Source organism: Pelophylax lessonae (genome assembly GCF_965119305.1).
Source record: "Pelophylax lessonae genome assembly, chromosome: 3".
Taxonomy (NCBI): Eukaryota; Metazoa; Chordata; class Amphibia; order Anura; family Ranidae; genus Pelophylax; species Pelophylax lessonae.
Genome location: NC_138770.1, coordinates 506,712,068 through 506,737,745, shown reverse-complemented (window position 1 = coordinate 506,737,745; position 25,678 = coordinate 506,712,068). Strand labels below are relative to the sequence as shown.

General features: G+C 41.5%; 1 protein-coding gene across 1 annotated transcript in view; it reads left to right on the top strand.

Annotated features, from left to right (window-relative positions):
* TTC27 (tetratricopeptide repeat domain 27) overlaps positions 1-25,678 on the top strand; it is a 747,788-nt gene that overhangs the window by 574,132 nt on the left and 147,978 nt on the right. Inside the window, exon 12 of the mRNA XM_082252288.1 lies at positions 10,149-10,244. Coding sequence (XP_082108414.1) covers positions 10,149-10,244 — 96 coding nt within the window. The remainder of the gene's footprint in view (positions 1-10,148; positions 10,245-25,678) is intronic.

The following is a 25,678-nucleotide window of genomic DNA, read 5'->3' as shown; positions in this document are numbered from 1 at the left end:
TACAGTATGCATGAAAACTTTCATGTTCCTTTGTTAGATATTATCTAAAACCACAAAACAAAATCTACTTGTAAATTGCTACAGGCTTTCCCTCTTCGGTTTTATTGTCTGAAGTGTGGAACCGGTAGTGATTAGAATAATATCTTGGCTGTGTGCGCGTTGTTTTAGCACATAATAAACAGTACAGACCTGGTTTATAATGCTGGAAATACATCTAATTTCTCATTTGCTGTTCTGGAGGTACTGCTCTAACATCTGTACATTTTTCCTGTTTGAGTAAGACAATTAAAGGCTCGATAATGCATTACCTTTCAGTGCCGGCTCCATGATGACTTTTTAATTGCCTTTATGTGGTGTATTACAAACATATGGTATCACTCAGGGACTTGTTCAGAGGTGGAGGAAATAGCAGAGGCAAGCAGGCTCCCTTTCATAAATGTCGGATTCCATGATGTAAAGCCAGACTGTACAAGAGCTACTCCGACCACTTGTGTTACTTCACAGTCTAGTTATAGCTCAATTTGTTCTGACTGGTTTTATGTCAGGGCTCTCAGCTTGATGAAGAACTAATGTCAGAAGCGTTTTCCTCCTCTGTACACACGACACACAAGTTATTGGTAGTAGTGTGTGAATAATGTTTAAGAAAGTGTATTCCTCCACAATTAAACAATCATATAATATAGGAAAATTAGCATTTCAGAACACCACGACACTGTGGTGGGGGAACACAGTTCAACAACTGTTATAATTTAGGATCCCAGCTTTGACCCTTTGATTATAAATGATAAGCTCTCATAAAGGTGACATTTCTCTGCAGAAATACTCCTAAAGGTACACTACAATCAAAAGGTAAAACTAAATCTTAAAATGTATATAATGTGCAGGCGGTCCCCGGGTTACGAACATGATAGGGTCTGTAGATAGTATATAGTAAAGGGGTACAGCGCTAAAGTGAATCGTGCTGAAATGGTGCTAATAAAAATCAAAGTGACATTGTGCTAATACAGTGCCCACAATAATGGCTAATGATATTAAAATCAAATAAGTATCAATAATACTAATAATCCCAAAATATATAATTATCCAATAGTAATCACTCAGTGCAATTCAGCAAATGTGCAAAACAGGTGTAGTGGATAAAAAGTGCTATATAAAAGTCCATAAAAATATTCCACTTGTGCAAATACAGCAAAATAAAGTGCTTGACAGATGTCTCCCAGCTGGGTGCTCGTGTTTCCACCACCAAAACAGCAGGATGGCCTCTCACCTTATTACAGGGAAAAAGAAGCAATGTATCCTAGTAAGGGGTGGATCCAATAGCCATACTCCTAAGATCAATCACTGGGATACCAGTGTGGAGAGCTCAGCACATATCGATGTACATGTAAAAAGATGGCACAGAAGATCTAAACGCTCTCTGTATGAATAGCCTTTATTAAATGGTACTAAGAAAATCACTCACATAATCAGCACCCTACTGACGAAGTCCAGAATGGCAGTCCAGAATGGCAGAGACCTTCTGAGGATCCATCTCTATTCCATCTGTGGAAATTATTAACCCTAGAAACGGGTTCTGCTCAAAAACGCACTTCTCGGCCTTGGCGTAGAGACCATGCTGGCGAAGGCGACCGAGGACATTTCGAACGTGCTCGCGATGCTGCTCTAGGGATGTTGAGAAGATTAGGATGTCATCCAAGTATACGATGACGAAGATATCCAACCAATTCCTGAAGATGCCGTTCACAAAGTGTTGGAACATGGCAGGAGCATTACAAAGGCCAAATGGCATTACCAGGTATTCGAAATGTCCAAATCTAGTGCAGAAATCAGTCTTCCATTCGTTGCCCTCTCAGGTGCGCACCAAGTTGTACGCCCCACGAAGATCCAGCTTAGTAAACAGGACGGCAGATCTGAGTCTCTGAAAGAGTTTGGGGACTAGAGGAAGGGGATAACGGTTTTTAATAGTAACTTTATTTAAATCCCTATAATCTATGCAGGGTCAGAGGGTGTTCTCTACGAAGAAGATACCTGCCCCTGCTGGAGAGGTAGAGGGACGGATGAACCCCTTCTTCAGACTTTCGTCTACATAGTCTTTTAAGACGTCCAGCTCACGTCCAGCAAGTGGGTAAATCCGGGCAAACAGGATTTCGGCTCCTGGGAGCAAGTCGATGGGGCAGTCATATGGACGGTGAGGGGGCAAGGTCTCTGCTCCCCGTTTGCTGAATACGTCCATGAAATCATGGTATGCTTTGGGCACCACGGAACATACATCAGGTTCGGATTCAAGACAGAACAGAGTCTTGGGGAATTCAGGAGGAGCGGGTAGAATGGAATTCTTGCAGTAAAGAAATGGGAACTGGATGGTGCCTGTGATCCAATTGGCTTGCGGGTTATGTGCTTGCAACCACGGTAATCCCAAGATAATGGGAAATAAGGGGGGTGTGATAACATCCAGGCTGATCAGTTCTTTATGGCCGAAGGAGGAGACCATAGGAAGGGGAAAAGTCTCTTGGGTCACGGGCCCGGATTTGATACGGGAGCCATCAGCCAGGAAGATGGTGAGGTCCTGGGTCTTGAGCCGGAGAGGTACGCCATGTTGCAGGGCGAACGAACGATCAATGAAACAGCGGCACGCTCCCGAGTCAATAATTGCTGTAACTGGGATGGGTCCTTCCGGAAGCTGTAATGACACAGGAAAGGCTAGGTGGGAGGAACTGGCAACAGATGCCACACAACTGGATGGTGAGGCAGGCAGGAACTTAAGGTATTTTGCCAGGCAGGAGCGCACAGCTTCACCACAATACAGGCACAGGTTACCCAACTGGCGACAGCGTCTCTCCTCCGGGGACAAAGCAGGCCGTATGATCCCAAGTTGCATAGGTTCAAGCATATCTGAGGCGACTCCAGCAGGAGCGGGGTTAGTAGGAGTTGACCCAGCGGAAGAAAAGTATGCAGAAGGAGCGACTCGTGGTAGCGTCCAGGCTGGTCTGAACTGCTGCGGAGATGGTTCTGCTCTGCGCTCCCGTAGCCGCCGGTCGATTTGAATGGCCTGGGAAATCAAATCTTCCAAGGCGTCGGGGACACCTACCCGCGCCAGCTCGTCCTTCAGTCCTTCCGACAAGCCGAGACGGAACTGATACCAGAGTGCTGCTTCGTTCCAGGACGTATCGGAACTGAGGCGGCGGAAGTCAGTGACGTAGTCTTCTACGGGCCTGTGACCCTGCTGAAGAAAATGAAGCGCAGATTCTGCGGTGGAGGATCGCTGCGGGTCATCATAGAGCTGTGCCATGGCCTCAAAAAATGACCGTAAGGAGTTTAAATGGGGGCTGCCCTCTTCAAGGAGCCGATGAGCCCAGGACTGGGGTACGCCTAGGAGCAGGGAGATAACAAACCCCACCTTGGTAGCCTCCAAAGAAAAGGTTTGAGGTTGCAGGGAGAAATACAGCTGGCAGGCGTTGCGAAATGCGCGGAATTTACAGCGATCCCCGGAATATTTTTTGGGAGCAGGAACTCGAGGTTCTGGTGGCAGCATCACTACGGTAGGGCCAGAAGCAGGTCCAGAGGAAGCAGATAATACAGGAGGATCCCCCTGAAGAGTCGTAGAGCGCAGCCGTTCCTCTAGGTGTGTGTAGCCGTCTTTAAGCGACTTTACGGCTTGAGACAGGGCTGCGAGGTGTTGGCAGATCTCTTCCAACGGTGAGGCTTCTCTTGCAGGCTCCGTCATGGCTGTCTTGTACTGTTAGGGATACAAGTGGTAGCCTGATGGCAGAGGAAGGCCCCACGTGTGCCAGAGGGGGGAGCTTAGACGGGAACCCCCAAGGTAAGTGACACAGGTTTTCGCCAGAGCCTCTAGTGGTGAGGATGGACTTTGCTGCGTGTGGATACCAGGTCGCGGTCCTCAGGGTCGCCCCACCAAGGGAGAAACCGGTCAAGATCCGAAGGCACATAAGCAGACAAGGGAGATCCGAGAGAATGGTCAAACAAGCCAGGGGTCAGGACAGGCAGCAGGTCAACGAGGTCAGGAACAAACCAAAGGTCAAAAACGGGTATCAAACAGGTAACATGACACAGGCTTCAGGAACACAGGAGGAGCTGCAGACAAGACAGCAAAGAGCTGTTTAAATAAGGCAGCCTGTTTGCCAATTATTGCAATTAGTCTGCTCTAAGTTAACCCTTAGGTTGCAGACTCATGCTAGCACATCAGTGTGCTCAGGAAGCGTCCTTACAGTGCCCCTGTTCAGAAGATTTCACCTCACTTTCTGTCCCTATGACAACTGTATTTTGAAAATTTTGGGTAGTTGTGGAAACAAGTATTGGTGATAAAGCTTCAGTGGAGACACCTTTTCCCATGATAACTCTTACAGGAGTGAATTTACCTTCCCAGGGCTAGATTTCTCCTCGATTCCTGTTGTTTCCCTCCGCTTGTAAGTAGGAGTCATTTGTAAGTTGGTTGTTTGTAACCTGGGGACCGCCTGTATACAGTTTTTTTTTTTTTCATTTTGGATACAGTAAGGCATAGTTAAAATCCCCCTTAGGTTTTTTTTTTTCTGCCCGTGTCTTGCTAGGCAGATTTCCCTTCACTTCCTGTCTTCGAGATGCAACAAGGAATGAGTGAGAGGAAATCTCTCTAAAGTTAAGATAATTTCTGTCATAGTTGTAATCGGAACAGGTGTCTGCACTTTACACTCACCACTTGCACTGGGGAAAACTCTAAAATTTTAGATTTTCTCTCATTCTTGGTAGCAGTGGTCACCAGCGCAAATAGAGGGGTGAGTCTCTCCATCATGTACACAGGCAGCAATAAAAAATTGACATGAGGGTTTAAACCCTTCATGATTCTATACAAAGCCTTAGCTGTTCTGGGAAGGAGAGGGAGTTACACAACCCTGACTTCAGAACATACACCTCGGTGACCCTATGAGGTGCTCTCCTAATTTTGGCTTCATTGGAGTACAGAAATGCTGGATATTATTGGTAGGTCATTGACTGATTTTAATGCCTGGCATTGCTTTTTAATTTCCAATATTTTTATTAAAGTTTTGCAAAAAGTAAACAAAGTGTACAACAGTGCAATTTACGCCCATAAGGCTTAAACATATATCTCAAGGATAGCATAACATCCCATAATATAAATCAAGGCACAACTGATACAGATATAGCCGGTGTAAAATAAAAGAAAAAATGCAACAGAAACATAGTAATGCTAAGAAAGGCAGCCTGAATCGGCCGCCAGGTTGGCCAGGGGCCCGAGCCCCCCCCCCCCTCCGGCGCCCCACAAGGAAACACGCTGCGCCCAAGGAGGGAGGAGGCCCCAGACCCCCGGCCCTGGCCCCCCTCCCTAAACTGAGGGGGGGCACCGGCTTTCCGGCAGTGCACTGTAATGAGTAAGAACGAAGAAGCTGAGAGAGAGAAGAGAAGGAAAAAGAAAGAAAGAAAAAAAAGGGGGAACAAAACAAAAATAGAAAAAGATAGAAGTGAGCAAAGAGAAGGGAAGCAAAGGGTGAAAGAAGGGGAAGAGAGAAGGGGGTAAGTGGTCCACTAGGGCCCAAGCAATAGCAATGAAAGAGAGGGAAGGAGAGTTAGTAGCGGTGGGTCAAGAGGGTAGGGGGGCGTCCGCGCCCAGGTCCGTCCACCCCCAGCAGGTCACCCCGCTCACCCCAGCTCCCGTGTGGGCCAATAGCACTTCCCCTTAATGGGGGCCTGCCAAATATCTGAGCCAAGGGTCCCACATCTTATCAAACTGGCGCATTTTATCGTTAAGCAGCGCCACCATCCGTTCATTTATCATGATCCACGTCAGCTTGGCTTTGAGCAGCTCCAGCGGTATAACCGGCGAGCGCCAGGAGCGCTTTTTAACATTGTAGAAGCCTAGTTGTTTGACCTTTTAAAAAGCTGGCCTTACCTTTATTTCTCCCATCAGTTCATTCCTCACAATTATTACCTTTTGTTCTTCTAGCCACTCCCTGTTAGATTGTAAGCTCCCAGGAGCAGGGCCCTCCTAACCCTCTTGTATTGTGGCTGTATTGTCTCCCTATACATTGTAAAACACTGCGCAAATGATGGCACTATATAACTCCTGTATAATTATAATAATACATTGCTTGCATTTCAACTGACTCCTGCTGGCCTGACCTAAATTCAAGCAGAGTATGGCCCTGCTGACACTGCCCTGTTCAATTAAAGTTGATTATTCAGCAATGTTTGTTGATGGTGTCCGTTGGAAGATTGTTGGCTGAACAGCGCTTGTATCTGATCAGTATTGCCGCAAAGGGTTCTGAGGATGAGGTGGGGAGGAGGGGCAGTATTGCCATAATCTCCACCTTGTTCAATCAAAGAACACATTGTATTTATTGAAAAAAATGCAACGTGTTCTGTGCATGGTGGCACAGGACCAAGGAGATCACAGCAATCATTCTAGTAGCACCGACTAATAGGCCCAATTTCACACATATGGTCCATTTAATTCATCAGTTCAGTCACATCAAAATGTGTCAGTTTTTCATCCGTTTTTTTTACATCCACTACCAAGGCAAAAACGGAACGTTTGTCCGTTTACATCCGTTTTTCGTCCGATTCGTTTTTTTTAACGGAAGAAAAATAGGGCTTTCATCCCTTCAAAAAAACGGATATTGACGGAAGCGGATGTAAATGGATGATCATCCGTTGTCATCCGTTTTTCCATAGGAATGCATTGATGTCCGTTTTTCATCCTTCAACGGATGGATGAAAAACAGACAAATGGTCCGTATGTGTGAAAGGGGGCCTTACAGTGATTTCCAAGTTCCCAAGCAGTCCATGTGGTATGAGATATGCATACTTGCATTGTTCCAAGCTAGACCAACGTATGTATGCAATTAGGATCATATCTGAAGTTCAGGTTTAAGACCAGATCCTATATTTATGGTGTGCTAAAGTTTCTCCTGTCATGGATTTTTTTTCTTATTCAATAAAATGTGACAATTAACCAAGAGCTTAAATAATATTTTTACTGAGACCTTAACCACTTGCCGACTGCCTAACACCGATCTACGTCGGCAGTCAGCCCCTCACAGGCAAAGTGACGTAGGGCTACGTCACTAGCTTGTGAGGGTCTAGGGAGCGAGCGCGCGCCCCCGGAGGCGCGCTCCCGCTCCCGCGTGGTCACGGACCCCCCCCGCGCGTGTGACCAGCGGACCCGATGTCCGCCGGTCACTCTGCGATCAGCGGGGGAGAGGGAGAATGTCAGGCAGCTTGTGTAAACAAGCTGCCTGTCATTCTCCTCGCTGTAAAGACACTGATCAAACGGATCTAGTATGTAGATCCGTTGATCAGTGTCCTTACAGCTCAAGCCACAGCCAATCACAGTAGAAAGCACGCCCCTAGGGATACACACAGCCCCTCCCTTCCAAATAAAGTTAACCCCTTCACAACCAGTGTATTTTTACAGTAACAGTGCATATGTATAGCACTGATTACTGTAGAAATGTCACTGGTAACCCCAAAAGTGTCACAAATGTCAGTCAAGGGTCCGATCTGTCCGCCCCAATGTCGCAGTACCGCAAAAAAAATCGCAGATCGCCGCCATTACGCGTTAAAAAAAAAAACAACAAAAATGACAAAAATCTTTCCCTTTGTTAGTAAACGCGATAACTTTTGCGCAAACCAATCAAAATACGCTTTTTGCGATTTTTTTTACCAAACATAGGTAGCATAAAACAAATTGGCTGAAAATTTTAAAAAATTTTGATTTTTACTTTTTTTTGGGGGGAATTTCATATAAAAAAATGTGAAAAATATTGTTATTTTTGCAAAATTGACGCTCTTTTTTTGTTTATAGCGCGTGATCAAAAAATCGCACAGGTGATCAAATACCACCAAAAGAAAGCTCTGTTTGTGGGAAAAAAAGGACATCAAATTCGTTTAGGTACAGCGTCGCACGACCGCGCAATTGTCCGTTAAAGTCACGCAGTGCCGAATCGCAAAATACCCCCTGGTCAGGAAGGGGGTAAAATCTTCCGGGGCTTAAGTGGTTAAAGCAGAACTCCAACTAAAAGGGGAAGTTTCCCAGACTCCTCTTGCACAATTGGCACTTTTGAGGAACAATTTTGACAGGTACCTGCTCTCACTTCAGGTCCGAGCACCATTGTTCTCCTTTCCCCCTCCCCCCTGCTGTCTTCTGGGATACGGACAGGTCCCGAACACAGCATTCACCATTTGCAATGCGCCACACAACTCGCACATGTGCAGTGGGCACCTGGCTGTGAAGCCGCAAGCTGTCACAGCAGGGTGCCCATAGTCAAGATACTGGCGCCGCCCAGGAAGGAAAGAAGATGAAGACGGCTGGGCTGAGTGCACCGCTGTACCATGGGACAGGTGAGTGGCTGTTTTTTAACATTTTTTGTAGCTGCTGACATTTATTTTTTTGACAGGTGGCTGGAACTCTGCTTTAAAATAAAATCTGTAGTGCAGAATTCCCACTAATGTAACTTTTTCTGCAAGAAAATAATAAAAAAATACACATACCTTATCAACAGAAAATTGCTTATGTGTTGATAGCTGCCACTTTGTGGAGTTCAGACAACTTGCAGCTTCATGTAATAGCAAGGAATTCTACATACAGTATTAAAATTTGCATGTGTTAATGTTCAGAGATATAGATGTTTTGGAGGTTGGCTTGTTTTTAGGCTGACACACAGCATTCATTTTGTTTTGCTGGTAAAAATTAGGAAGACCACCTTTTGTGAACTACAGAATCTATAGTAACACCCATATATATATATATATATAATATATATATATAAATGATATATTAAGAAATGTTTAATTAAAGTTTACATGCCTTGACATGATGCTCTGGCTCATCTCTTATCCATTATGAGTCTGATTGCAGAGGTATAAATGAGATTGGGAAAGGTAAAGGCACATTTAGATGTAAAGCATATGTAAACCCCAAAACAAAAATGTATTGCAGCTTACCCATCTTCAGATAAGGCGCCTGCATACGTTTTATTTTTTTTTAGGCTTGCTTTCTTTATATCTTCATCTGGTAATCCTGCGATTAACCCTTATTTTACTCCTCCACTTTATAGAGAAAGTCATATTTGCTACCCAGGCTGGAATTCATACATGTCAGCCTTTGTTTATCTGCATTACATGACAATTTGGTATTTATTACAGTTTTTTTTTTCTTTGGTTTCGTTTAATATGTGTCCTTTTTTTCTGTATGTTCCAGCCAAGTATTGTTATTAACAGAGCAGAGCCAAACTGACTTTTCTCAGATTATATATTATTTAAGCTCTTATCGTTTTCAACCAAGGAAGTTGCCATCTTGGCCTCTGTTTGTTTTACAACTGCCATGATGCTGCACATGTGATCAGTTATGACACCAGCCATTTGATGGTTTGAAAGTTTGGTTGAGAGCACAACCAATGGGAGTGTTACATTCCCGCAACGTGCCGGAAATGTAACTGTTTTTTGAAACTGTTAAATGGATGGGTTTACTTCTGCTTTAATATACTTGAATTGTCCATTCACACTGTTACATTAGGCCTCATGCACACTGGACATAATAAAAATGGCAGAAGCTTTAGCTGTTAAAATGCGTGTTTTTTAAGCATTTTGCAGCGTTTTTGCAATAGCATTTTGTAGCTTTTTTTTTTCTTAGCAAAACTATACTCCCACGAAAGCTTATGGCTCATAAACGCTGAATATCCGCGTTTTCAGCTTTTCTCAGCGTGTTTGGAGTTAGTGTTTTTTTTTACATCTGAAAAACTCCTCTTCAAACCCACTAGTTCTGGGGGGTTTTTCCAGCCAGAAAACACCCCTGCCAAAAACTGCTGATAAAAGCCTTTGTGTGTATGGACACATAGAATAACATGCTGGGGAGGTAACTGGCTGTGGAAAAAAAATGCCTGAAGCCAAAAACAACAGCTGTAAAAACGTCCAGTGTGCATGAGGCCTTATAAAAATGCATGCATTGCTAGTTTTTTTATTTAGCTTTACTGCATGTCTATTAGAATGCATGAAAACACATCAAACGTGTTGAGTTAAAAGACTTAAAAAGTCCATCTAAAAGTACATGAAAACATATATGGGAGAATCTACCATTTAGGTATTATTTTTTTTTTTTATATTTCATGTGAAAAAACTGTCTTCATTTTATTTTCTAGGTACTAGCAGACCAATTTGAAGAAAAAAGCCCTCCTGTGACTGAACGTATGAAGGTTTTTTATTGCTCACAGATGCCTCCAGTTTGGGATGTTCAAGTAAGTGAAATTATAGTAAAATTGTGGTGAAAAAAAATCAGCAGTCACATACAAATAAGTGTTACCAAAATACAAAAACACTAATGAAGCACCAAAAATCAAATTCTAGTGTGCTAATATTGTTCCAAATTACAAATGGACCAAATTACATGACACTTCAAAACAGTTTATGTTCGCCTAAAAAGAACTTCAAAAAGTTAATCCATACAGGGTGCTTGTTTAGTGATATAATCATCTCACAGCTTACAATCTAAGAAAGAAGTATTCATAGAAGAAACTGTGACTTTAATCCATTACGTGGATCAAATGGTTTAGGAATTGGTGTTCGGTAATGATGCACAATGTACAACAACATATTTAAATTCAATTTTTCCCTAGAATTGGGTTTTAAGCAGATCATTTTTGTAAAGTTTCTTACCTGGATTTCAGGCCAGGATCATCACTTTCTGTTGCAGGCTACCTACACTAGCCTGCTGCCATGCAATTAGCTAAAGCATTTTCTTCAGTAAGGCATGATGTCAGACATACTGAAAAATATATTTGGGTTTACATGCAGTTAGGTTTAGGTTAACACATTACACTTCTTATCAGATATACTTTACTTAATAAGGAAGAGCAATCAGAAAGCAGGAAAACTGAGCTAAAGCATTCTTATCTTGCAACACAACAGCCATCTTGTTCTCTGTCAGCCAAACACTGCAGTACAAAGAACATGAGGGCACAGCCAATCAGTGCTGTCTTGTACATATTGACAGTAACTTACAACAAAACTTATAGGCACTGACGATACAGTACAACTACTTTTACAACATTCTCCCCAGATATGTGGTTCTTTACAGCAATCAAAAAATTGCTTATTCATTTCATATTTAGTATCTTTAGGCAGGTAGTGCATAGAAAAGAAAACATAATATGTACTAGAAACAGAAGTGACAAAGTTATAGCTACACATATGCACACAGTTCTGAAAATAAAAGGTATAAAACTTACAGAAAAAAAAAGTATTTCCCCTGCTCCTGGGATTAGATCAAAAATATGGACCCCAAATAGACGGGACCCCTCAAATATACGACAACCAATATTTAATTGCAGGTCTCCTTTTTTTTTTTAAACTGTTTATTGCAAGGGACTTTTTATTGACAGAGTATAAGGTACAGAACTGCATCCACATAAGGGCAATTTGATTATGTACCGAAATGTGTTTCCCGCAGGAAAACTCTAGCATACCTGGGCCAGAGCACCTTGTGGAGGAATCCAAATAGATAAACCCCTTGAGCAAATGAAATGAGAGAGGAAAGTAGGGAAGAAAGCAAGTCTATAACTTGTTTCCAGTAGCGGGGTATCACTGGATAAGCCCACGCCAAAATGGGTAAAGTCTGCTCTAGGTCGCGCATAGCACAAGCAGTTAGAGGTGTGTATATGTCCCATAGCAAACAGTCGTGTTGGGTTAAGAAAGGTCTTTTACAGTTATCCAAGAAAATTATTACATTTTAGTGAGTTGTGATCCTTAGGGTGCCTATAAAGTCCAGAGCTCTTTTTGCAATAAATTTGTCTCAGGTACTTGGGCTGTGGCGCCCCATACCCTATGTAATTTTGGACTTCTAGGTCACCACCTGGTAGAGACCTGTCCTTCACAAAGTTCTTCAGTAACTGCTAATGTCACTCCATGTATAAAAAAAAAAAAAAAAGTTTTATTCAGCCAAAATAGACATGCTGAACATCCTTGCCCATGAGTCCTTTCATTTGTGGTCAGTAGAATAGCTAAAAGGATCATTGGTGTTGGTCGTTACTTATCTGAGAGGCAGAAAATGCACATCGATCAAAGAAGAACCTTAAGCAACCTCTGGAAGAACCCTAAAGTTTCACGATACTCTGGTTGAGAAAGGCTGCTCTAGATTGTCTAGTGAGAATAAATTGTTGTGTGGATCCTTGCTGTGCAAGCACGCAAATTAAATGTTTGGTCTCTAGTTGACACTGTTTTGTTAAAATGTCATGTGTATCCTGGATTATTTTTTATCCTGGCTGGATCATGACTGTGATGTTCAAATGTTTGTGAAAATAGGATCCAGACCTACACACTTCTAGCTGGATCATGACAGCCTGTTTTCTTTCAAGACTATGATCAAAGATATATAGGCATTCCAAAAGGACTTTCCCTATTACCAGCTTATATTTTAGTTTGAAGTGTGCCAGGACTTATTATCACTAAAATATGTTAGCTCCCCAATAATATTTCAGATCTCTGATCATTATCTGTACATACTAACATTTTACAGCTTTTACCATTCATGTATGCTCTGAAAAAAGTTGTGTTTTTATCATTTGTTTTCTCTGTGTATACATATGTGGTTTGTAAGTTAGGCATTTTTTTTCCCTTGGAATTTACAATGCATGTTATTACAGGCAGAACGCTTTATTGAAAAAAATAAAGCAAAGTACAAACAATGCAGTATACAAAATCTATACAGATAGTCAATAGAGGAAACATGGGCATAGGCCAATCTAACCATGTGGACAGTCAAACACTACTGGCTTACATATTTTGGAAAACAAACATTCCTATTAAAATATATTGGCAGTTGTTTAAGATTATATTTGAACAAGAAAGTCCCTTTAAGCTGGTGAAGAAAAAAAAAAAAAGAAGGTGTAAAATGCTAATATTGGAACATTCACAAAGGAGTAGGAGAAAAGAGCGGAGGGAGGTAAAATCGAGAGAAGACAAGAGAAGGAGATGCAGAAAGGGTATGGGGAAGGAGAAAAGGGGGGTAGAAGCTGTAATAACCAAGGAATGACACAATATCAATCAACAGACAAAGTGAGGCTACAGGGCAGCAATGCCTAGTTACTTCTACATCAAACATTAGTAGAACCCCAGACAGACCAAATCTTAACAAACTTTTCTAGACAATTTCTACTCGCATAGGTTCAGTTATACATTGGAAAACTATATCAATATCAGCAAGCCAGGAGGATAAAGCAGGAAGGTGGGGTGACTTCCATTTAAGCAGAATTTCCTTATGGGCACAATAAACAGCATAGAAGATAGTTTACCATAATGACCATATTCTTCCTCATCTTAAATACCCAGAAGGAGTACTTTGAGTCTAATCCAAGGGTTGAGTCACTTATTCTTTTACATTCAGCCACCACTGCCGTTTAAAAGGGCTGAACGGAGGGACATGACTACACTATATGTAGAAAGGTTACCACAGAGGACCGGTAGCATGTACAGAAGGGTGTCAGCCAAAGGAGTTGTTGTAGGGTCAAAGAGGGCCCTATGAAAACATTTTAGCTGTATAAAGCAATTTTGAGTTGAAATCATAGTGGTGACATAGTGGCTCAAATAGGTATCACAGTCTTCCTCATCCAAGTCTGAGAGATCAACATGCTATTTCTGGTATGTGGGACTTGAGGTGGTAGCACAGGCCGGGGAAAGTCTAATGCCCCGTACACACGTGCAGATTATCTGAAGACTTTTGTCTTCAGATTTACCTTTTCTATGTAGTGCAAGGGCCTGCCGGATTGCATACAAATTGAAAGTGTTTAGGTTTGACCTCATATTATATGGTTTTGGTAAGTCTACAGACAAAAGTCTTCAGATAATCTACACGTGTGTACGGGGCATAAGTTTTAAAGAGGATAGCGGTTTACCACATAATGCTCGAGCTTAGTAGTCTTTTGATGAGGTCAGACTCAAGTGTAATAGGAGCAGGGAATTGCACCAGGACTGTGTCGCAAGTACAGGTACCTAAAGAAACATCCTATTCAGAATATTATACTTAGTCTTAAGATCGAAAAACCCCAGCAACCTTCCTGCCAACATCATACTGTATGCTTAACCCCTACGAATACCCAGGGAAGTTACTGGCCTCGAGTGATACACAGAGATTTAAAAAAATCCTCCAACATAAGTTGTGCCTTTCTCTGCAGCCATCTTTTCTCTACATCTGTTCAAAGTGCTTAATTTATAAAACTTGTCTGAAATAAACAAAAAAATAAAAAAAGGAGTGCGAAGAGCAAAGTTAAAGTCTGAATATTAAATTAAAACCCGCGCTTAAAATGTGAAGTGAAAAAATGCCTATAAAAATAAATATAAATAAATATAGAATGTACGCAGCTGCTGTGTCTCTAAGTAAATCTTAGATAAAAAAAAAAAAAAAAAAAAGATCAAATTTAAAACAGCGCTAGCAGATCTATAGTGACGACAGTAAAAATATGATGAACAAACAGGTCAATATATAAATAATTAAAAATATATAATAATACAAAAGTCCTTTAAAAATGCATCAAATCCAAAAAAGGTGCTCGGGTGCAGAGAATTAATAGTCTGCAGAGCTAAATGAGGAGAGCTCTTAGAGCTGATTGGAGGTAGGAGGCACCCCCCCCCCCACAATCGGATTGGAGGCTGTCAATCTGCTGGAGGTCCCTCCCCTATCAACATTTTTCTCTTGGTGTCAGGAAAGCTGATCAGAAGTGACTTATGCTAATAACAGAGGTAAAAAGCAGCAGTGCTCTTAATTGAGACAAGTACACACTATAAAAGGATATGTTTATGTTCATATTTCATATCTGAGGTTTACAATCACTTTAAGGCACACCAGCCCATGCGCTGCTCACATTTACTTTGCAAATGAGGAAGGTTAGGATTGCCCCTCAGGGATGTAATGTGGAGAGGAGGACAGGGGAGAAGGGTATTTTGCTCTGGCCTTATAACATGCTAAAACAGTAGTTTTCAATAAACTGGTGGCAGTTGGATGACATCTACATCCCTTAAAGCGGTGTTCCAGCTGTGGAAAAAAAATAATTAAAGTCAGCAGCTACAAATACTATAGCTGCTGACTTTTAATATAAAGACCTGTCCAGGGAGCCCGCGATGTCAGCACCCCAGCCGATTTTTGGGTCAGCTGCCGCTGCCATTCACTCCAAGAGAAACCAGCAATGAAGCCGGTTCCCTACTCCGCATGCGCATTCTCATTGGCTCAGCAACAGGGAAAGGAGAAAGGGGACGGGACTTCTGAGGGACGCCGGCGTGGCGCTGTCTGCTGGAAGTGGGAAAGGGTACCTATTTGTTCCCCCCTGAAGGGGGCTAAATGTGGCCCTGGAGGGGGGGAGAAAGCAGATGAGCGGAAGTTCCACTTTTGGGAACTCCACTTTAATTACTAGATTATTAAGTGTACCATAGGAGCTCAGCAAAGCAGCTTCTAAGGTAACTGCAGGATTAGTCTTAGGCTGTGAAAACTACCAACCGACCATCACCAGTACCGCCACCCAATAGTATAGCTGAAAATTTAGAAGAGAGAGTCTACCCTGTGTTACATAGTTACATAGTTACATAGTTACATAGTAGGTGAGGTTGAATAAAGACAATAGTCCATCCAGTTCAACCTGTTAGGGAGTTGTAGTGTTGATTTTGCAAGGCAGGGTTATAGAATAATGCTATCCAGTTTGTTAAAGAAGGATTTTGTCACGGAAATTATGTGTTTCTATGGTAGTAGAGAAAAAGCTATCCACCAAGCAAATCGGGGTGTTGGTGACCTGTTAAGGATGGAAAGGGCTGAGTTCAGATACTTTACCTATAAATGTGAATATTGTGTGACTGGGTATAATCAGCACCTCATCCTAAGTAGAAAATGGATAACCGCAAATAACAGAATGCGGGACTTTAAACGATGATAAACCATCCCAGCAATCCACTCACATAAGTTAAAAAGCTGACATTTTGTTGCATACAAATTTTTTTTTTATACAAAAATCTCTCCAATCATCAGCATACAAAGACAATTTGTCCTCTATCCCACTCACTTCAATACCTTTCACCAAGTTTGCAGCGTGAAGTTGACTGCCAAAGGCTCCATGGCTGGAGCAAATAGTTCTGGGAAAAGGAAACAACCTTTCCAGTTCCTCTAGACAGGGGAAAGGGGTCAGACAAGAAGTTGTTGGTTCACACTCTAGCTGTAGGAGCCTAGTAAATCATGTGCAATCAAGAAAGAAAGTGGGGGCTAAAGCCAAATTTAGAGAAGACAGCTTGGTAGCTGGACAGGTTGTTCCATTCAACAGAATCAAAAGCTTTATCAGATTCTAAGAAAACTACTAACCCTGGGCTGTCCGCAGCACCCACAGCCATATGGTTGAACAACCTGCGAATATCGATATCCTTCCCCCTGCTCAGCATAAACCCCAGATTGGTCTGCATGTACTAAATCTATAATCAAGTGGGAGCAGTGCCAATAATTAATACATATAAATGCATAAATTTGCAAATAAAAAGAGTCCCAAAGTCTTTCAAAATGGAAATATAGGAGGAGGAGACCATTCCAAAAAAGTCCAATCACCGATGTGTGCAGTAGGAAGAGCCTAATTTTACCCAATTGTGATAGCCCAAACTGCTTACCAGAGCGTCTGACCCTCCTATTACGGAGCGGTCAAACAGTCACCAGCAAAATTAGAAAGCACTCAGGGTAAAGAAAAAACCCCACTCAGCTTCTCCAACACTCAGGGTAAAGAAAAAACCCCACTCAGCTTCTCCAACTCGATAGGACTCCCAAAATCATAGTTCCAAGAAGAAAATGTAGATGACAAGGCAAGAGCCTGGACCCCTCTAAGCCTCCAGCAAGTAATGACACCACCTCAAAGGGATAAAAAAGGCCAATAGTGTAGTATATCTAAGCAAGCAACTTTATTAAAGAAGTATTGCACTTACATAAAAGCTGATAAGAAACATATGTAGTGATCAACCGCGGTATAGAGAAAGCGTGCTGCACACGCTTCCTCTATACCTCTGTTGATATCTCTGTAGGTATCTCTAAGACGTGGGAGATTGATAGGAGCTAGATAGGCAACCAAATCCTCCTTTGTATACACCACTGCGGAGCTATAGAGGCATTGATAGTAAGAGGCCAAACTATTGTATTACATGAGGATCAGTGAAAATATCTCCCCTCTGAGAAAATCTGGGAGATTGTGATGGAGGCAGATTCCTTTGGGATAAATGAAGGATTTGGGTTTTGGTCATAGAGGTACAAAGAAGTAATGTCTCCACCTGTAGTGACAATTAGGTGGATGGGTCTTGAGTAGGTCTCTTCTAACTTTATCTATAATAGATTGGAAGCACCTTCTCGCAAAGGCCTTGAAGGTAGGTATCTTATACAGTGGTAGTGAGCAGCCTGTGCATTAGGAGCATAAAACTCAGATACGTCTTGCCTATATGGCTTCTCAACTCTCAGGATAGCCAACCAGAATCTAGATAATCTCCACAGCCCCGCAGACAGTAGGATGGGTGATTTCCGGAACCCTAGACAGGACCCCCCACTTACACCAATTCTATGTGGGTGAAAGTTTTGTGGGAGGCCGAATGACAAGTGTATGCCCGCTGAGAAGGGTTCTGCCACCTCCAAACATCAGTATTCATCCTTCGCATCAGGGACCCAATTGAAATCACCCAAGATCTGCACAATATTGATGGAATAAACTGTCAGGCACGACAGTAATATACAGCAACTGTTTTGAAACCTAGGAGGCAAATAGAAACTCCTTGTAACAGCTTCCATGGAGTCAACAATAGCATGAATAATAACATACCAGCCATCCAAGTCAAGCAACTTTAAAACTTAGTAAAAACATCTAAAAATGATCAAAATAGTGCAAACATCTGACAAGCACACACATGAAAAGCCACCAGACTCACAATAGAACTGGTGGCTATGAACCTCTGTCATGTAGCACTGCTCATGTTTGCACTATTTGGATCATTATCAGATGTTTTTACCAAGTTTTAAAGTTGCTTGTCATGCCTTTATTTTAAATAAATACTACACTATGGGAAGATTTGTTCTCTGCTATGTCTGCTGATTTACACCTGCTCTGCTGGAGTATTGGAGGAGATATCCTCTGGTGTGAACCCCCTTATGTCTGGCTCCGCTCAAGACCTGATATTACACTAAAACGCAGTAGCTGTCTTGATAAGGCAGCATAATGGTCTGGTGAGTGTGCATTCCTATTTTTGGTGAAGGGTCACTGGTGGAGGAGTGTTTATTTAGATATACCAGCACTGAATATCAGCACAATTGTGCATTTATTTGAAAAGACTTCCTATGGACTGAATTATTATTATTCTGTCATTTTAAATCACTGTTTGTTTAAACGCTGTAACTTATTTCATATGTATGTGACATAATTGTCACATACAATATTTTACATTTTATTTTTGGATTATTTGTCACCTTTATTACAGTTTTTAGCGCTGCAACCTTATTTTACAAGTGGTATTTAATCCCTACTGGGTTTTTTCTTTTTTACTAAACACACAAAAAAAGACTGAAAATGTTGAAAAAAAAAAAACGTTTTTCTTAGTTTCTTTTATAACATTTTGCAAATAAGTAATGCTTCTTCTTCACTGATGTGTGCTGATAAGGCTGCACTGATAGGAATATATGCGGAGGCACTGATCTGCACTGATGGGGCTGCACTGATAATCAGGGCACTGATGACCAGTACTCTGATTATCAGTGTAAACAATGTACTGACAGCCTTGCCAGTTATCTGCTGTCCTTTCCTCGGACAGACACGGAGTGTGAGTAAATAAATGCAGATAACTGCCAAGTCTGTTTTCATATTTTCATGTAATTGGAGACAGCTGATCATATAGTAAAGGGCCACTGTGATTGCCCCTTTACCACTATCTGTGATCAGATGTGTCCAAAGGACACAGCAGTTAACCACTTAAGCCCCGGAGGATTTGGCTGCTAAAGGACCAGGGGTTTTTTTGCGATTTTTTACTGCGTGACTTTAACGGACAATTGCGCGGTCGTGCGACGCTGTACCTAAACGAATTTGACGTCCTTTTTTTCCCACAAACCGAGCTTTCTTTTGGTGGTATTTGATCACGCGCTATAAACAAAAAAAGAGCGTAAATTTTGCAAAAATAACAATATTTTTCACATTTTTTTATATGAAATTCCCCAAAAAAAATGTAAAAATCAAAATTTTTTAACATTTTTCGGACAATTTGTTTTATGCTACCTATGTTTGGTAAAAAAAAAATCGCAAAAAGCGTATTTTGATTGGTTTGCGCAAAAGTTATCGCGTTTACTAACAAAGGGAAAGATTTTTGTCATTTTTGGTGTTTTTTTTTTTTTAACGCGTAATGGCGGCGATCTGCGATTTTTTTTTCGGTACTGCGACATTGCGGCGGACAGATCGGACCCTTGACTGACATTTTTGACACTTTTGGGGGTACCAGTGACATTACTGCAGTAATCAGTGCTATACATATGCACTGTTACTGCAAAAATGACACTGGCAGGGAAGGGGTTAACTTTATTGGACAGGGAGGGGTTAAGTGTGTCCTAGGGGCGTGATTCTAACTGTGCAGGGACATTCCTATTGGTGTAAAAGCAAAGATCAACCGTTCTACATAGTAGAACGGACAGATCTTCACTTTTACACAGGGAGAACTGACAGGCAGCTTGTTTACACAAGCCGCTCTGTCTTTCTCCCTTCACAGGAGCGATCGTAGTGTGACTGGCGGACATCGAGTCCGCCGGTCACACGCACTGACTTGTCTGTGAACGAGCCGCGGTGGGCGCGCGCCCGCCCGCAATAGGCTCGCAAGTCAGTGACAGGCGAGTGACGTACCGATACGTCACTCTGCCTGGCCGGGGCTGACCGCCGCAGTATATAGTCGTGCGGCGGTCGGCAACCGGTTAAAGAGCGTGCCCCAGGGGGCACCGAGGAGGCGCGGTTCTGGGAGGAATTCCATGGATGCCCTCCAAGAATTAGAAGCCTGCTTTGTAGCTGTCTTTTGGCTATAGTGTGGGCAGGAAGTGATTAAACTCCTATTTTTCTTCGAGAAAGACACCCGAGAATGCAATTGCATGAGAAATATTTCACACCGACATTGATTATTAGTGAATAGAATATTTCTGGTTATTCCAAGTGTAGCTGGTGTTTTATACATTCTTTAGAAATAGATCACCCATTAGTCAATAACAGATAAGGACAGCGAAAGTATCTAGTATTTGTTTGGTAAATAACATTCAGTCTTGATTAGTGTATTTCTTAAACAAATTAGATTTGCTTCATCAAGTATTGTTTGCAAAAGAGACCCTTTGAAGACAATAGGTCAATTGGATGGTATTAGCTACTGTACCTGCTTAGAATTAATGGGCTTTGCGCTGCTTACTTTTGTGTACCTAAGGACATTCAGCTCTTTACAAAAGGGACAGTGCATGGTGCTTCATACTGTAGATTAGGGATGGGCTCAGGTGTGTTCGGGTCATAGTCCCAACCCACCTGAGCAATCCCGTCAGGAAGCCATCACTGCACACCACCAATCATAGGCAGTGAGATATTTCCCGGCCTGCAGCTGCACATACATATGCTGCCTATGATTGGCAGTGTGCCGTGACGGCTTCCTGGCAGGATTGTTTAGGTAGGTTGGGACTATGATTCGAACATGCCTGAGCCCATCCCTACTGTGGATCAGTGTAGCTCTTCCCAGTCTAACCCTGATTCTGATGTTATTCTCTATCCAAAAGTAAGAAGCAAAGAATCTGTTAAATATTAGAGAAGATAATTGGCAGCAGCTTAAAGAACACAATATAACGTAGAATACAAAGCATAATAATTTGAAGCCTGTGCAATGTTATTTTTAATTACATGGATGTTTTTAAGTTAGCAAAAAGGTAAAGGATAGCTTCACCTTTTGGAACATTACATGTTACACCCGTGTGTAGAATGTAACATTTACATGGTCTATCACATCACTCCACTCCAGTGTTGCCAATCATCAGTATTTTTACTGGTAGCCAGCAAAAAATAGCACTTTCCTAGTGCCAGTAAATGCCAGTGATAGCAAAAGGTTACCAGTTAAAAATATGGCTGCGACACTCAGCTCGGAACTGCACAATTGCAGCCCCATTTAGGAGACAGCCGATACCATCTGAGTGCCTGCTACAGCGTGTTTGGGTGGCACTTGTGGGGGGGGTGGGCCTTGCAGAGGTTGTGCCTGAGCGTGTCAAGTGATGTCACGGTGCAAGTGAGCCGAGCAGAGCGGCCGAAGCCTCGGGTGCAGGTCTGCTGGATGGGAGCAAGGAAAGCCGTGAGCAGGACTGTCAATGCTGTTTGGGCTGGGGTGGACTGAAGCAATCACCAGGCATGTAGAGAGATTGTCACTGTGATTCAGGAGGGGACATGTCGGGTCGTGAGGTGTCATCATAATCTGTGCTGCTGCACACTGCTTTCAGTGTCACTGTGAGTGGATTTTGTGTGTGTGGCTGCCCATTCAAATTTTTTAGCCTCCTGAGTCCTGTCCCTGAGTTACTTACTATATCGAAAATAAAATAAGAAATATGTTTTTTTCCTTAATCACTTTCATACCACTGAACAACATATGATGTCCTGGGCTTTCAGTGGAGATATCTGCATGATGCCTACAGCTACAGGTATCATTCAGGTATCTTTTTTTTTTCTGCCGGCGATTCTTTGCACGGTTAATACAATACCGGCTGTTTCCAGACGCTTGAAATCCTCTATGACATAAAAAATTGTAATGACTTCCATTTTATTCCACAGGGCCTCTGCTAAATATATTCATATAATGTTTGGGGGTACTGAGTAATTTTCTAGCAAAACAATTATGATTTTTACAAGTAGAAGAGGAATGTTGAAATTGGTGCGGTATGAAAGCGGTTAATATCTACCTTAAATCACATTGCTTATAGCCTTAAAACTATAATTTTGCAACTTTTGGAAATGCCAGTAAAAACTTGGTGCATCAGTAAATTTCAATCTAGAAGATTGACAACACTGATATCCTCTCACCTCCTATCAGTCTCTTCTTTCATAAATGCTTCCCCTGCCTGTCAGCTGTAGTGTACTTTATATAGTAATAGCACAAAACAACCAAGTGTATATGTTAATGTGATCCTCTGCGCTCAAGGACTATTTAAATTGTATAATAATGCTGCTACTTAGAAAAGGCAATAATAAACAAATTAAAATTCATCACAGAAAAAAATGGAATATTTTCTTTGGAATTTCAGTAGCGCAAGGATGGTGTTACCCTCCTATCATACAGTGCAAATAAGCAGAAAGTGCATACATTGCATGAATAAATAATTCGCAACATAAACAAAGCAAATTAGAGTCCTTCAAAAAGTCCTTTGTTTAGTGCCAAAGCAATATACAGTCTCTTAATGAAGGGTCTTTTTGGTGTCAGTTATAGGAACCACCATATGATGTCACCACCACCAGTGCTGGGAGAATTAGCCAAAATGCAGACTCACCAGAGAACCATGCCTAACCACACTCATGGAATAGGCAAATACAGCATGAACATATCAAAGCTTCCTCCCGGTATCTGCTGCTGCTGCACACCTCCTCCAATAGTTAGATTTGGATTTATTTTCTTTTTTTAAGTCTTTCCCTTTCTGTTTTCACCTGGTGATCTGGCCAACAACACACAGAACACAGGAGGTCAGCCACTTAGCATGGGCCCCATTCAGAGGCAACAAATATTCAGTTCCTAAATAAAACAGGCTGTGTATTCCAGCAGAATGAAAACGACGCCGCATGCAGGCATTTGGCCACAAAGCAAATGCATTGCAAGCCAAGCTTCTGCTCAACTAAGCCCTACTTAGTCCATGCCCTAAACAAAGTCACTTGTTCCAGACAAAGTTCTGGAATACACAGCCTTAAAAAAATAAAAATAAATGCAGCCTCCAAATCTAACTATTGGAGGAGGTGTGCAGCAGCAGCAGATACCGGGAGGAAGCTTTGATATGTTCATGCTGTATTTGCCTATTCCATGAGTGTGGTTAGGCATGGTTCTCTGGTGAGTCTGCATTTTGGCTAATTCTCCCAGCACTGGTGGTGGTGACATCATATGGTGGTTCCTATAACTGACACCAAAAAGACCCTTCATTAAGAGACTGTATATTGCTTTGGCACTAAACAAAGGACTTTTTGAAGGACTCTAATTTGCTTTGTTTATGTTGCGAATTATTTATTCATGCAATGTATGCACTTTCTGCTTATTTGCACTGTATGATAGGAGGGTAACACCATCCTTGCGCTACTGAAATTCCAAAGAAAATATTCCAATTTTTTCTGTGATGAATTTTAATTTGTTTATTTTTGTAGTGTACTTTATCTGTGCTTGCACGAACATTCCCCGATCAGTGCCTTCGTAGTCCATTGACATTTCCTACAGCTCAGAATCTGACAGCTCATACAGACATATGAGCATAGTGCTGTAGACAGTGTCTGCAGAAGCCTGACATTGCACCCATGATCCACTATACAAGGGTGCAATGCAGTGCAGGCTCATGTGAAAACAAAAATGCAAATGTTTTCCTTCAAAAATGTGCATTTATTTATTCTTACAAAGGTGAACTTGTTCTTTAAACTGCCATTTCCAGCGCAGGTTTGACTCGGATATTTTTGTGCTAGTACAACCTGCCTAAGACCATTCTGTTCACTGACTGCTTTGTTAACACATGTAACTATACATACAGTACAGGAGACTTGGTCAGTTCTCATACTGATAGGTAATCCAGGCAATTTCAGTGAGAACTCCTCTCCAGAGCTTAGCATTGATTTCTAGAGTATATTTAGCCCTTTGCAGAAATTGTCTTTTCATAAAGTTCTGAAAAGAGGAGCAAGTGATGCTTTTAAAGTAAGAGCCAATATTTAATGATATCTGCTATACAGTGTTTACATTACTTGAGTCGGTCCTATAAAAATCTGTAAACCCAACATTTCATATTCCTGATATGTACCCGCTGTACCATGTACTTGTATGAAAAAGTATCCTGTTTTCTTTGTATTATTTCCTTTGTGTGAGATCCCTGGCATTCCTGCCAGTTCCTCTGCTTTCCTCTTAAAAACTGACCACACTAAGCAGGTCAACATACAGTGGTCACTTCTCTGGCTATGCTCCATTGATCAGACTTGTCATGAATCCCTTCCCCCCTCCCCACTCCATATCCCACAGCACGGCCTTTCACCAGGAAGTGTGCTGTTGCTTCTCCTCTCCCAGCTCTTATGCACCTGAGAACAAAGAATGTGTGATCACTTATTAAAAAGGTATTTATTTATTTATTTTTTAATATTGTCTCACAAAGTCCCGGTTCACATTACCGTGGCACGACTTCGGGGGCGACCATATAATGAATGTCAATGCAAGTCGCTCCGATGTCGCCCCCAAAGTAGTACAGGAACTATTTTCTAAGTCGGAGCGACTTGAGTCGCTCCTATTAGAACCGTTCCCGTAGCACACAATGGACCGCGACTTGTCAGGCTGACCAGTCACCTGACAAGTCGCGGTAGTGTGAATGGGCACAAATGCTTTACCTTTCATTTCTATTTTAAACTAAATGGATTGTTTTACAAGGTGAGGGTTTACAATCACTATAGTATAAGACAGGTTCATTTTAAAATGGCAACTTTTATTTTGTGAAATAGTATTTAGACTTAAATATGTTTTGTGTTGTATTTTAATATTGTAAAGGTGTATGTTATGCATAAAACTTTACATATGTAACAAATAGGAGTAAAGTGCTTTCAGTAAAAAAAACAAAAAGGTTATCAGCAGTATTTGTCCTTTATTATCATATGAAGTTTTACAGGATTTAACAGCTTTGTGCTAATTTAAAAACCCTTATTCAGGTGGCTAAAACTGGGAATGGCAGACTGCGTTTTACCTGCATGTTAGTAGTTTTTTTTTTTTTTAAAGTGTTACTTTTAATTTAATACTTCACTGTTGCTGTGAAAGATTACCTATCTATTCCTTTATGTACTCAAAATGCCCCTAAAATTCCTTGACACTTTACTGTTTTAATTATGTATGCATTGAACATGTGTAATTACTACCTGCAAAATATATACAATACACTTGTAGCCATACAGATAATAGTGAGAAGGGATTAAAGCAATCCAAAAGATCCCACTCTAATCAGGATATAGTATAGTAAATCATATTCATCATTTCAGAACAGTGGGTGGAGCCATACAAATCATTGTTTTATGCCCTTTTGGCCAGATGCATGTTTTAGCATAATTTGCATGGTTATGCTTTCCTGTTTGGAGCCATATTCTATCGAGGCCATTGTTTCCATATTGTGCACTGAAAATTTCCCAAATATAGTAAAACCTTTAAATTGTGAGCATAATTTGTTCCGGAAACATGCTTGTAATCCAAAGCACTCTTACAGTGGATATAAAAAGTCTACACACCCCTGTTAAAATGTCAGGTTTCTGTGAAGTAAAAAAAATGAGACAAGGATAAATAATTTCAGAACTTTTTCCAACTTTAATGTGACCTATAAACTGTACAAGTCAATGGAAAAACAAACTGAAATCTTTTAGGGGAGGGGGTGAAGTAAAAATAAAATAATGTGGTTGCATAAGTGTGCACACCCTCTTATAACTGGGGA